The 13,348-nt window shown below is 42.0% G+C and overlaps 1 protein-coding gene across 1 annotated transcript in view; it reads left to right on the forward strand.

The window, feature by feature from the left end:
* The window catches only part of kcnh8 (potassium voltage-gated channel, subfamily H (eag-related), member 8), an 89,956-nt gene that overhangs the window by 37,082 nt on the left and 39,526 nt on the right, over positions 1-13,348 (forward strand). The window contains exons 2-3 of the mRNA XM_053862440.1: positions 2,729-2,962; positions 8,690-8,821. Of these exons, the coding sequence (XP_053718415.1) occupies positions 2,833-2,962; positions 8,690-8,821 (262 nt within the window). The 5' untranslated portion in view covers positions 2,729-2,832. The remainder of the gene's footprint in view (positions 1-2,728; positions 2,963-8,689; positions 8,822-13,348) is intronic.

A 13,348-nucleotide genomic window follows, 5' to 3' on the forward strand; every position in this document is an offset into this window, starting at 1 on the left:
ACCACTCCCAGTAGACACATAAACGCACACTCTGAGCATATGGGCAATGAACTGTGCGCATTAGCTGCCTCAGCAGCGGCGTTCTACCTGCCGATGTTAGCATCCTGCCATAATGAGCAAATGGAACTATGACCAGCAGAACCATTCTGAAACAGTCACAAATGGAGTTTTCATTCGGGCAGGATTCAGTGCCGGGTTTTCTGGGTCCCCCCCACGTGTCCCCCTTTCGCTTTTAATTATTGCTGCCACACAATGTGTTGACACCGGGTAATGTGATTCAAGAGAATGGTACTGAAGTACTTCAACGTCCAAATAGAGCCTTCATTTATAAAGTTGAATGACCTTCATGCAGCCACCCACGCAGATTTTCTGCCAGCGCTGGAGTGTTTTTTGAAGCCCGTTGGCTGGAGAACAATTCAATAAGAGCTTCTGTTTAAAAGGAATAAAAATACATGAGTTTTATGCAATAAATGAATTGAAAAGCAAGGCAGAGTTTCATTTTCAAACCAGAATAATACACAATATAAATACACACGTGCATCGTAATTCTATAGACACAAATAAGAGAGAGAATAACTACTGTATGATCCAATTTTTTTATTTATTAGTAAATGTATACATTAACTAGCTATACATTTCCTAATCCAAGTCGAACAGCATAAAAAATATAGTTAATGTAGTTGCATTTGTTTTTTTATGTAGTTGCTTTTCTGCTCAGTTGCTCCTTCTACTGGTTTTTGAAGTCTTTGTTTTGTTTTCAGTAGGTTTGAATTCATAAGGTCAAAAATATACAGTATATATTTTTAATTTAAAAAATGCCTTTCATTTTCCATTTTTTGTTATATTTAGATCTACATTTCTTTTGTCATGGTTCTTCTGAGCTCATAGTTCTCCGGCGTCAACCATGAGTTTGAATGGTCTTTGTGATGTTCTCAGTCTGGCTGAGTCAGTCTTTATCAGGTCTGGCAGCTTCAGTCCTCTTGGTTTTACTGACACATATTTTTCAATTCTCACCCAAAATATGTGTGTATTCCATAAGGTGGCTGGTGTTTGATTTGCAGGGACCTTCTCCAAAGGAGACAGCATTATATGTCATTTTAATCCAACTGACCAGTCCATATATAACTCAGAATGAGACATTAATTTCTGAGCAGCCCCACCATGGCGTTGGAATTGCCTTTAAATAAGGCATGTTTATTTTAATGTAGGGAGCATAAACTGGAGATGGGGATGAAACTCTAAGTGATATTGCTAAAGGGAGTAGCTGTGACTTTCTAGCAGACGTTACGGAGCAAAACATGTTGAGCAGATTTACCTTCACTCAGATGGAAACAAATGATGAAACAACAATGCAACTTTTTAAATTTTAATCCCTGACATATATTTGCCTGTAAGCCTTTTAAATGAGTTTGAATTCACTGTGAAAACCAAATAATAATCTCCTCACCCTGCCGTGGTGAAGTAATTACTTTTTAGTTCTCAGGAAATGCACTCAGTGGTGGAGTTGTCAAAAGGATCCCGAAAGGTTGGCTCAATCACTTTTATAAAGTACTGCAGGCTTCATCGTAGGGTTGGGCCTTAAAAGCTCAGCAAGGGCCACATATATACAAGCGCTGGTGTGATTGGCCATTCAAGTCTCAAAAAGTTTATTTTCTTTGCAAAGAATTCTTAACAATAGCCATAGGGGAGTAATAATCTAATTAATTTAATAAAATGTGATGAGTAGAATGCGTTTTTAAGAGGAAAAAAAACCACATATTTAGGACAAAAAAAAGAAGTTTGTTTGTTTGTTTGTGTTTTCGTCCAAAAAAAAAAAAATATATATATATATATATATATATATATATATATATATATATATATATATATGTATATATATATATATATATATATATATATATATATATATATATATATATATATATATATATATATATATATATATGTGTGTGTGTGTGGCCCCCAAGACGCGTTTTGTCCAGGTCTCCTTTTCTATTCTTCTCTGTAGTATTCATTAAAAAATAACCTGCTATTGGGTTGCACAGTTACATTCAGTCACTGTCCAACGTCTTGACTTACATGACCCTTCATATTGACCCTTAGTCCGTCTGCCAGAATGCAGGATGATCCTCGGAACTTTAAATAGTGTGCAACAACCTCTCCAAAGCCCAGTTGTGTCGTTCGAGTCCAACAAATTGTGATTACCTGAATGACGAGAGCTCTCACAGAGATATGTCTGTCGAAATTGGAAATCTCAACCAGGTTAGTTCAGATCCCCTGCAGATCCACAGATGAGGCAATCTTTACCCGGCCAAAAATAACCATACAAACAATGGGAGAGGGACATGCAATAATAATGAGCAAGCCACAGTCTGTGGGCAAAGCTCTGCCTGTTTCCAGAATCAGAATCATGATGGTTGACTTTTAAAAAGTGTCACCACACAGATGAAAAAAAAAAAAAAAGGAGAAGAAAGGACAGCAACGCTTTGCTGGCTCATTAGGAAACAGAATTTCATCTTCGCACAACTGCAGGGGTCACAGTTATTAGAACCAAAATGAGAATTTACTCAAATGAATTTATAAGCAAACAGATGCGTCCCATCCCACCGACGCAGAGCTCCTCGGAAATGTTTTATTTTCCTGCCGATTTGACCCTCGCCTGCTGAAGCCGGGCTGGAAATGAGACCTGGATACCGTCTCCTGATGTTGCCTCCTCCTTGTTTTGCAGACAGCAACTTCATCTTGGCCAACGCTCAGGTATCCAAAGGCTTCCCTATCGTCTATTGCTCTGATGGATTCTGCGAGCTCACCGGCTTCTCCAGGGCGGAGGTCATGCAAAAGAGCTGCGCCTGTAAGTTCCTCTGTGGACCCGAGACCAGCGAAAGCATCGTCCTCAGCATCGACGAGGCCTTGGAGGAGCGCAAGGAGTTTAAGGACGAGATCATGTTCTACAAAAAGACAGGTAATTGGGATTGGACTGAGTCGTATCGTGGGTGGAATCTTTATAAGCTCGGCCTGATGGATGAGTGTAGTCCAAAGATGGAAGTTTAAGACACTACCAAAGTGACAAGTAACGTATAAATCAAACTTTTAACCGTGTCATAAAGTGATTTTTGTCTCCTCACTGGGAAATCACCGGCGCGCCAATTTATGGCTCTTTCATGAGCAGTAAAAGGCTATAAAATTCTCAAAGTAAGGTCGGGAACGACGGGAGGAAGAAGCCGTCAGATGCGTTTACCAGATATAAATCTTAGGTTCAAACTTGATTCCGATTTTACGCTCCATCCTGACTGACAGTGCGACTGCTACTTAGCATACAAATACATTTAAGCCTCCATCTTGAGTAATAAAACTGCGTGAGGCGGAGATAGACTTTCCCCACTAAACCCACAAATTTTGCATTTGATGTCGACTTATTTTTTATTTATTGTTCAAGTGTCTTGGACTATATGCTTCATTGCTGGTTATCAACGCTGTCTGTGTTGTCGTGATACCTTTGAATACCAAGAAAGGAACATAATAGAACGTCAATCCAAAGGAAATAATGGGGGATATTTGCAGAACGCAAACTGCCAACCATATACACAACTTTTTCTGGATTTTCAATCCCTGGATATGGATTCATTTGAAAGAGTAATAAAGATAATGTTACGCCACTTCACTGCGCTTCTCGCAGCATATATGCCAGATGGCCCCGAGCAGAATCCAACTCCATCAAACCCTCCGCAGATGTGAAGTGTTTACCGCTTTGTGGTGGTCTTTTTAGCGAGCAACATTTTCTTCTTCTGGCTTGTCACCGCGTTTGCAAACTGCAGCTTATATGCGGCTGCTTCACTGGGCACCAGACATTAATTACATTAGCTTTACAATGTTGGGCCTTGACAAGCTTCCCCAGACGGATGTGCAAGACTCCCTCTTGTGACCAGGCTTAATGGCAGGCAGGAACCAGCAACATCAGCAGCTTTTCTCCCTGAAAACAACGCGCCTCCTTTCAACCCCAGCTGTTGACGTTGCAGTGTAGAAAATTGAAGAAGAAATTGTCTCAGTTATGAAGAATGGTGTTTGTTTACATGGCCAATAGGAAGCCGTTCAGCTCAGTCACCTCCTCCATCACTATCTGGTGCTCTGCTGCTGCTGACGTGTGACTAGTAGCAGCCTGTGCCTCTTCTTCTTTCTCTTTCGCCTTCTCCCTTCAGGGGTCTCCACAGCGGATCATCTTCCTCCATCTCACCCTGTCCTCTGCTTCCTCTTCTCTCAAACCTACAAACCTCATGTCCTCCTTCACCACCTCCATAAATCTCCTCTTTGGACTTCCTCTCCACCTTCTGCCTGGCAGTTCCAACCTCAACATCTCCCCACCAATGTACTGGCTCTCTCTCCTCTGTACATGTCCAAACCATCTCCATCTAGCCTCTTTGACTTTGTCTCCTACACACCTGACCACATCTGCTCTACTGCTTCCTGATCCTATCCTTCCTGCTCACTCCCAGAGAGAAGCTCAGCATCTTCATCTCTGCTACCTCCAGCTCTGGCTCCTGTCTTTTCCTCAGTGCCACTGTTTCCAAACCATACAACATTGCTGGCCTCACCACCCTTTTGGACACTTTCTCTTTCATCCTTGCTGACACCCTTTTGTCACACCTGACAATTTTCTGCAGTTATTCCACCCTGCCTGCACCCGCTTCTTCACCTCTTTCTCACACTCTCCATCGCCCTGGACAGTTAAGCCTACAGTAAGTACTTAAAATCCCCATTTTTTTTCTTTTTTTATCCTCAATCGATGGCAACCAATTTGGATCCAAGATTATTTTTTTTTTCGCCATATGTTTTGTAGTCTCAGCGTCGCCAACCTTCTTTGCCTTACAGTCGGCGCTGGCTGTAAACAAACAGCTGACTGACTGCGCTCGCTCTTTTGTCCGCCTGCGAGAAGGGAACACTGAATTCTTGCAATCAAGAGCCCCTTCTCCTCTCACTCTCACGCGCTTGAACGACCCCGCGACCCACAAAACACCGACGCTGCCTGCGACTGAGTCATCGCCAAGCCAAAGGAGCGGAAGCCATGTGTGGAAACTCCGCGGGAAACCCCCTCTAATCACCATTGTGTAACTAATGACTGACAGGAGGAGAAGTACACAGCGGTGAATGTAACGTTCAGGAATGCTTTGGAGAGGCCTTAAATAAATTTGGAGTAAACAGAGCTCCTTGTTGTTGAACGCTCTGCCGTAATTAAAACGGCTTCATTTTTAATAGCCTGAATCACATCGATGGAAAGTGACAGACCCCAGATGTGCACGTCGGCACTCGAGTGACAGTTTCATTGAGCTGGACAGCTTCATTTTCATGTCGCTCTAAAGAGTTCCCGCTACAGTGGCACAGCTCTACCAACCCGAAAAACAAAACAGTATTCCCATGAGTTCACTTTTATATTTAGCCTATAAAACCATCTCAAAATGGGGTGGATAGGGACTTGCACAGGTAGGCCTACAGTATAGTGGGGCTCCAGCACCAGACCTTTTCCCACTGAGTTCGGAAGCAGTGCGGAGGTTTTTCAAAAAGAATGAATTGTTTTCAATTTGTCAATTTCCACTGGCTGCAGGGCTCCGCACAGCACCACAGTGGAGAGAATCGTTCAGACATGAAATCTGCCACTGAAAAGTGGTGTGAAATTTTCATAATAAAACCCAATGTGTTGGCATTTTACTGTGAAAGAGCAGTATAAACATTACATCATGACCGGCGAATGTGACTTCAAGTCAACATAGTGCTGCATTCATGAGAACATGGATGACGAGTCGTATATTTTGGAGCTCATTCTTCACGATACTCGTCATAAACTCTTTAAATAGCCGCAAAGAAGCACATGACTGTTATGGATAAAACCACCTGGCTTTGCTTCGACGTCCCCCTGTGGAAATCGAAAACTCTGCTGCGGTCAAGTCAATGCTCCCTCCGTCGCAGTACCTGGTGGAAATTCGGGGTGAAATTGTTGAGGCAAAAAAGCTCACTCTCTCATCAGTTCCGTACAAATGTATTTTGATAGCTGACGGGGATTTTATTTGAGTTTGTGTGAGAGCCCAACCTGCACTGCAGCACTCACAAGCCCGTGCAGCACCTCCCACACCTCATGCCACTCAGAGCAGATGTCAAACGGCTCCTCCGACCTGCAGCATCTGACGGGAAAATGGCAAAAATATCATATCACAATTTCTTTAGAATGAAATCACAATTCCGATTTTATCTCAAAGTATTTTTAAAAGTAGTTTGCACGTTTTGCAAACCACTTCTGGATGTGAAAAAGTCCTAAACGTGGAAAAAACATACAATTTAGAGTAAACAACAGCATTCTGATAAAGAGCAGTCTCGGCAACATAAAAGATGGCTTCCAAACAAGCTTTTTGGAAAAGGGTCAAATGAAAATGTTAACTGAACTGAACTGTTTTGAACTGAAAAGATCAATATCTGGTTACTGAACATGATTACTGAAGGTCCAGCAGCTATTTCCATCTTCAGCGAAACAGCAAGCAGATTCTTGTCACAGATTGTTAGCCAGGAAAACCATTTGGTCAACCTATCTCAACCTTTTTTTACCTTCTTTTGCCACGGCTTATTTTAGCTTTGTGGTGTTTACAGAGAAATATTTCAGATTAATGTGCTCAGATTGCTTTATAACAGTAATAACTGTTTCATTTTGATGCTCAGTGAGCGTCAGTCAAGGTTTCAAGTGAGACGTCATGTTAGCCTGCAGCGGGTCAGACAGGGAACACTCCATCGTTCAGCCGTGATGATGTGAAATCCAGTTAGAGGCGCGTCAGGTTAAGATAAAAACACTTCTTGTCATAGAACATCCCCACGCTCTTCCTTCTGTTGTTGAGGGAACATGATGAGGGTTTTTACAGTCTCTAAAATATTACTTTTCGTGAATGTTCACCTTTCATTGGCGGGTTCAGAAGAAGTTTAGAGCAGATATACAACAGGGCAGAGCAAGACTAAGCAGTGAGAGCTGCAGTTGAGCGCAGGGGGCCTCAATGCAGGGATTTGGACCCCCCACACTGCCAGCATGGGGAGTTGTTTTGTATGTGTAGTTAAGCGTGACGCGTAATAAAAGTAGCTCAACCTCATCATCAGTACGCTCTAATGTCTGTTTCCCCATTTGCATTGTTTTGCTAATGATACTGAGCCTCAAGTTTGTTTCTTGAGCATGCACTATGTTATTTTCATTTATTGCTAGGACGTTACAGTGCCTTCTATAGGCCTGGTATGTGTACTACATCATTTTACATTGATCGGCTCCAAGCATGGTTCTGTTTTTATCATGATCCCTCTCAAATTCAAAAGAAAAATTAAAAAAATATATACAGATTCCTCTGGCATGAGGCGGTGATGCTAACCCATGGTGGGATGGTGCCATTGATATCGCTAAAGATACTGACCTCTGATAGACGTACCTCCATCTGTCAGTAGGGCTCAGAATGAAAAATATAATTTGACCTACACAAGCGAGTAAAAGCTATACCTTCATATGGCACCATAGTTTCTATCGGAAAGAAGCCACAGAGAGGAAGAAAAGCAGTTTTTCTGAGACATTATTGACATGAGGTTGTCATTATTCGAACCAGTGAAAAACACAGGCTTGTCTTGATAGTCACTGACAGTAACCCACCAACACACACAAAAGAGAAGTTATGGTGACAAAAAAAGCTTCATCAAAATTTTGAGTTATGCAGCCTCTTGTGACTAAAAGTCTTTGCTCCAGTTCAGAACAGAAAACTCTTAAGCAGCATTTCTAAAACTGTAGGTGAGATGCCCTCCGCCTCTCTCTACCTTTGTTGTCGCAGTAACCCAAATTCATCACAGGGATTTCATGGTTGTTTACCAAGACAGATCGCAGGATACAAAAGAAAAGAGGGCTCATAATTAAAAGCGTGTCACCGCATGGATACTAGAAGCGCTGTGCCGTACAAAGAGAGGTCTCTTACATGAAGACGGGATCCCTTGAAGCATGACAAAATGCCTTGGCACACTGTTGCAGAAAAGGGGCGGAAAACGTTTGAGAGCTGATCAAACAATCCAAGATTCAGAGCCTGAAACATGCACAGGGGCCTGACATGTTTAAAATACTATTTTAAGTTTCCTTCTAAAATGCTGTGATTTAGTTGTGGTCACCATGGAACACTGCACAATATTCATTCTGTGATGCTGAAATTGCACTGGGGCAGACGACTCAGGAACAACACAAATGCCAGTGTAGCGTTCTTCATTTTGTGGTATGAATAACTCCAATCGATATATTGTTTTTCTGTGTAACAATATGGACTTTACGTTTTAAATTTCTTCAATACAAAGCCAATCTGTAAAAATGATAAACTGCAAAAGGAAAAACACGTCTTTCAAAATGGCGTGTCGCTTTGATGATCACAAACAATGCAGGGCCGAACAACAAAAGGACACTGACCCACAGCTCCACTGGAAGGCAATCTATTTAACAGGAGATTGGACCTAAAAGATGGTTTCATCTCCTGCTGTGTCTTGGGAACAGTGGCTGGGTCTATTTAAAACCTCTGTTTCCCCTGAGGGACTTCCAGCCGTAGATAGGTTTACTAATAGGTCTGGGATTCGTTGCACAACACATGGACGCACACACATGCAGTGTAACGCAACGCTGTTAATAAGAATGTTTTCGCCCTTTCAGTGGCTCTGTTTTGGTGCCTGCTGGACATCGTACCAATCAAGAATGAGAAGGGCGACGTGGTGCTTTTCCTGGCCTCATTTAAGGACATTACCGACACGAAAGCCAAAGCCATCCAAGAGGACAAGAAGGAAGGTCAGTGGACGCAAGTGTTTCAGGGTGCGAAAATGACATTGAGTCAGTGCCGCCATGAGAGAGTCTGCCCTTATTTCGTCATGCTCCAAGTGACTGTGTTTGGTTGTGAATGGTCGCTCCTTTTATCTGCCACTGGCGGAAGAGAGACACATGAGTGAAACTGAAAAATCACTGGTTGTTTCTCAAGCTTTTGTGGGGGAAAAAAAAATCTCCACCAATTCAATGACCTACTTTCTGCAACCTCAGAGAGGACATGTTTTCCCCTTTCAGCAGCCCATCACATGTTTCGTCATGACCCATAGATGACTTTTTTGACCTCGAAAGAATTGAATCTTTGGATGGAAACTCTGCTTTCTGATTCAATTTGACCATCTTTTTTTGGTTTTTATTTCCACATGACTCACAGCCAAAGTTCCAATGCATCATGGTGACAGAACGAGTGTTTGATACCTATTTGAGTCATATTGTCTGTGAAGATTGGTTCCATATTTAACAGAAGTTGCTGAGTATAGCTTTACAGTTATTATTAAGGGAGTAAAATAATATCCATATACTCAAATATTGCAGCTCTTGCAATAATGTATAGATTTTTTTTTACACATGCTATATTGATATTTGATGTATAAATACTTCATTTTTGAATTGTATTAAGGGATCTGTCTTGTTCAAGTCTGTGTTGGAACATCACTGTCCGCCAAACTAATCGGAAAAGATCATCACCCGCAGCATTCAGAAGGTCGCGTGATGTTCCCTTTATAAAATGTTTTCTATATTTTAGAAATCTTGAAATAAAAAACTAAAATGTATTCCTCACATTTTAAAAAGCCTTATCCTACTAACAGTACCGCAATATATCATGATGTATTGTATCGTCGCTCCTGCATTGGGATTGGTATTGTATCGCAATATTCTATCGGGCCGCTAAAAGTTTTTTCACACCTTTGGGCCGCCAGACGTTCAGTTAGCCACATGTGGTGGCAGCAAGTGTGTCACTGAATTGACTTGATAGATGCAAATCTGTGTCAGTTAACTATGGAGAAGTTCTTGAAAAGAAAAAAAACAATAAAGAAATGAAAAAGTGATGGCGCCTCAACTGTAAAATCTGTTCATGAAGGCACCTGTTGTAGCAGTTTTGAAAATTAATTATTTGGTGATACCTTCATTTACACTTTACTTATATCGTATTTGGAGTTTAAATAAAATATATAATTTTTATTTTATTATATTTTGACATGTTTTTCTTATATTCATTTTATTCTGAATTTTATTCAGTTTTCCCAATTTTCTCAACAGTTTGCATCAAGTCAAGTCATTTTTTTTTTCTTTAGTAACTTTCATGACTTGCACCTGGTTCTGCTGCTGGTTGGACTTTTCGATGACAAATATCTTTGCGATGATCACATTGTTTCATGTCATTTCACAAGGTTTTGGTTTGTGTACGTCTAAGTAGATTAAATATGGCTACTGATCACAAATGAAATCAAGAGTAATGAAACAGTTCTATTACTTGAATGGGCCCCAGGCCCATTTGTTCTGGGTAAGATGGGCCCTGAGATAAAAAAAAGGTTAAGGACCCCTGATCTAGACAGCGTAACTTTCTCTGCTAATGTAACTGCTACCCACATGACCACTGAACTTGTAATTGTCTATGTTAGGTTGCGTGTCCAGAAGGATAGTGTTCGTAGTGCGGGAAGGGAAATGGGTTGGCGAAGTGTGCGTGACTTTCAAGGGTGCAAGTTTTCCGGGGGCATATAACAAAGAAAAGAAGTGGCACCAGTTGAGTTGAGCAGTGATCAGCCTCCTCACTCAGCACCCACGAATTGGGTAAAGCTTTTTAAGATTCACTAGCTCCGCCTCGGACCTGGCCATTTCAATTGTGTAAATGCGCCATCGTCGCTACCGGTATTCGACTCTGGCTGTAGTTTGTTTCCCCAGCCCACTCGCAACTACCTTTCCACTTCCTGTCGCAACATTAAATGGAGTCTCAGTCATCTGACTGTGTGACGCAATGTTGCATGTACTCGCGCCACCTGCAGGAGACCACTGGCGCGGACAAATAAAGAGGGGAGATACAGACAACAGATACAGCAAACTGGCTTTCACCACCCAGGCACCTGATCATGAAGTGGCATAATTGGATAATTCAACAAAGTGATTAAAACATGCGCCGGCGCTCACAGCCTGAGGCTCCCCCCTTGACATTTACCACACGTCTTTGCTCTGGGCTTCATGAATTGTGACAGGTTGTGGTGGTGCCGGCGTAAATGATGAGTTACTCACTAGGGTGATCACAGTGGTTTGGGAGAATTGCCTCCAACCTCCCCTCAGCTGTCCAAGCTCATCGCACCTTTTTAGGAAGACCTTTTTTTATATATATATATAGCAATAGGGAGACGACAGACTTTTTGAAGTGCGACTTAAAAGACTGAATCTGCCTGTGAATATGAGACACAGTTAAAACAGTAACCTCTCTAAGAGATTCAACTAGGTCTGGTGTGTGTGATCAATGCGACCATCATAAACTGACTCCAGATAGTCGGTGTCTTGGCTGCAAATATTGAGCAGAATACAGGCGAGAAATGATAGTTTTGCTCTCATAATGAAATTCTTTTCATGATACAGGATATTGGCTGACGCAGCAGATTGCCAGACAGAGACAAACACTTCACCGTAATGGGTTTGGGTTTTTGACAAGCCTATTTATATGTGAATTTGTCCAGTAAATCTTATTGAGGCATTTGCATATTGAGAGCAACACAGTGATGCCGCCTGTGAGGAGCTTGATACACAAAGACATGTGATTTATGAATCCTTTGAGGACAAAAAGCATCAAGTATGTGCTGTTATTTTTCAGAATGAACAACTTAATCGCTTGATTCATGAAGCCGACTGAGGTTTTGTTTTGACTGTTGCAAACTTTTGCCTTCTGTGTTGCATGATCCCATTATAATGCACTAAATAGCAGTCTTGAATTTTGCGTGTGGGGCTGGACAATGAAGTGGTTATATACAAGATAATTCGGATTAGAAGGTGAGGAGTGGAGCAGGACCCAAGTGCAGTGATGAGGAATTTACGGGAATAGAATAGAATAGAATAGCCTTTATTGTCCTTGTACAGTGTACAACGAAATTTGAGCGCTACTCCCTTGGTGCAAACAATGTAAAAAAGAATATATCATAAACAATCAAGCATGCAGAGAACAACCAGTAGGTACTAAAAAAAAAATATATATAGAGTACAATCTTTAATAATACACAACAATAAAACCAGAACAGAAAACCGGGCGAGTCAAAGCGAAGTCAAAATGTCCAAAACCAAAGCGACCCTGGAGATCGAACGAACATATACAGTGGTACCTCGGTTCTGGCCCACAATCCGTTCTAGACGGCCGTTCGAGAAGCGAATTGTTCGAAATCTGAATTAATTTTTCCCATTACAATTAATGGAAAAAGAAATAATGCGTTCCAAGCCTCAAACTAGTCTTTTGTAGGAGTGAATGTAGAGTGTCTGCTGCAGGTGCGCTGTTCCTCTATGTGTGTGGCCGCTGCATGTGGGAGGGGTTGCCGAGTGAGCGACGTCTCTCCAGAAGTGAAGAGGTGCCCGGTGCGTGTCCAGCTCTGAATGTGCGCTTCTGTGCAGTTTGGCTGTGACAAAGTCATAAACCAAGTCACGCTCTGTCCCAGACTCGCCTCATCCCTGTCCCAGCTCCAGCCCACAACAGGACATCAAACCCTGGAGTGCGCGCTCCAGCCTCGGAGGTGTGGAGAGCGAGCACCTCCCCTGTGACACTCTACCACGTTCCAGTGCGGAGACAGGAAAGGTTTTACACCTCAATATGAAGAAAAAAACAGTCAGTAAATGTAGCTAACGGGACACGTCTGCATACAGAGGCTGCGTTATACACAATAACAAAGCATATCGTGGGTCAGCTGATCGGTCCGCGCACGTTATGTTTTTTTCCGGCTTTTTTCGCTAGCATTCGAGTTCTGGATTTTCGTTCAAAATCCGAAGCAAAGAAATCTCGAAATTTTTGTTCGAACTCCGATTTGTTCAAAGTCCGGGACATTCAAAAACCGAGGAACCGCTGTATCTGGAAACAGAAAACACAATAACAAAAATCACAGAACAAAACAGGAAACACGCAGAAATCGAGGAAGGAAGAAAACACTAACTCAGGCAGCAGGGATAATCAAACGGTATGAAAACAAAGAACCCAATGAGTGAAAAGTGAGAACAAACGAGGAGAGCCACGAGGGACAAGACGAGTCGATCTGACACACGTTGCTGGAGTCCAGGTGCTCATGAGCTGACAATTCTGATTAGAAGATTGACTCCAGCTGTGTGCCAGTAAACAGAACACAAAAAGGAAGTTACAAAAACCAAAATAAAACATGTTGGAGACGCATCTTGTTCAGTCCGACACTGCACGTTCAGATAGAGGCTAGCGATCTGCACTAGGGCTGTGTATTTCCAACAACCTCACAATACAGTGTATATCACGATACAGTGGTCTTGATACGATATGTA

This window comes from Synchiropus splendidus, chromosome 4 (assembly GCF_027744825.2).
Source record: "Synchiropus splendidus isolate RoL2022-P1 chromosome 4, RoL_Sspl_1.0, whole genome shotgun sequence".
Classification (NCBI taxonomy): Eukaryota; Metazoa; Chordata; class Actinopteri; order Syngnathiformes; family Callionymidae; genus Synchiropus; species Synchiropus splendidus.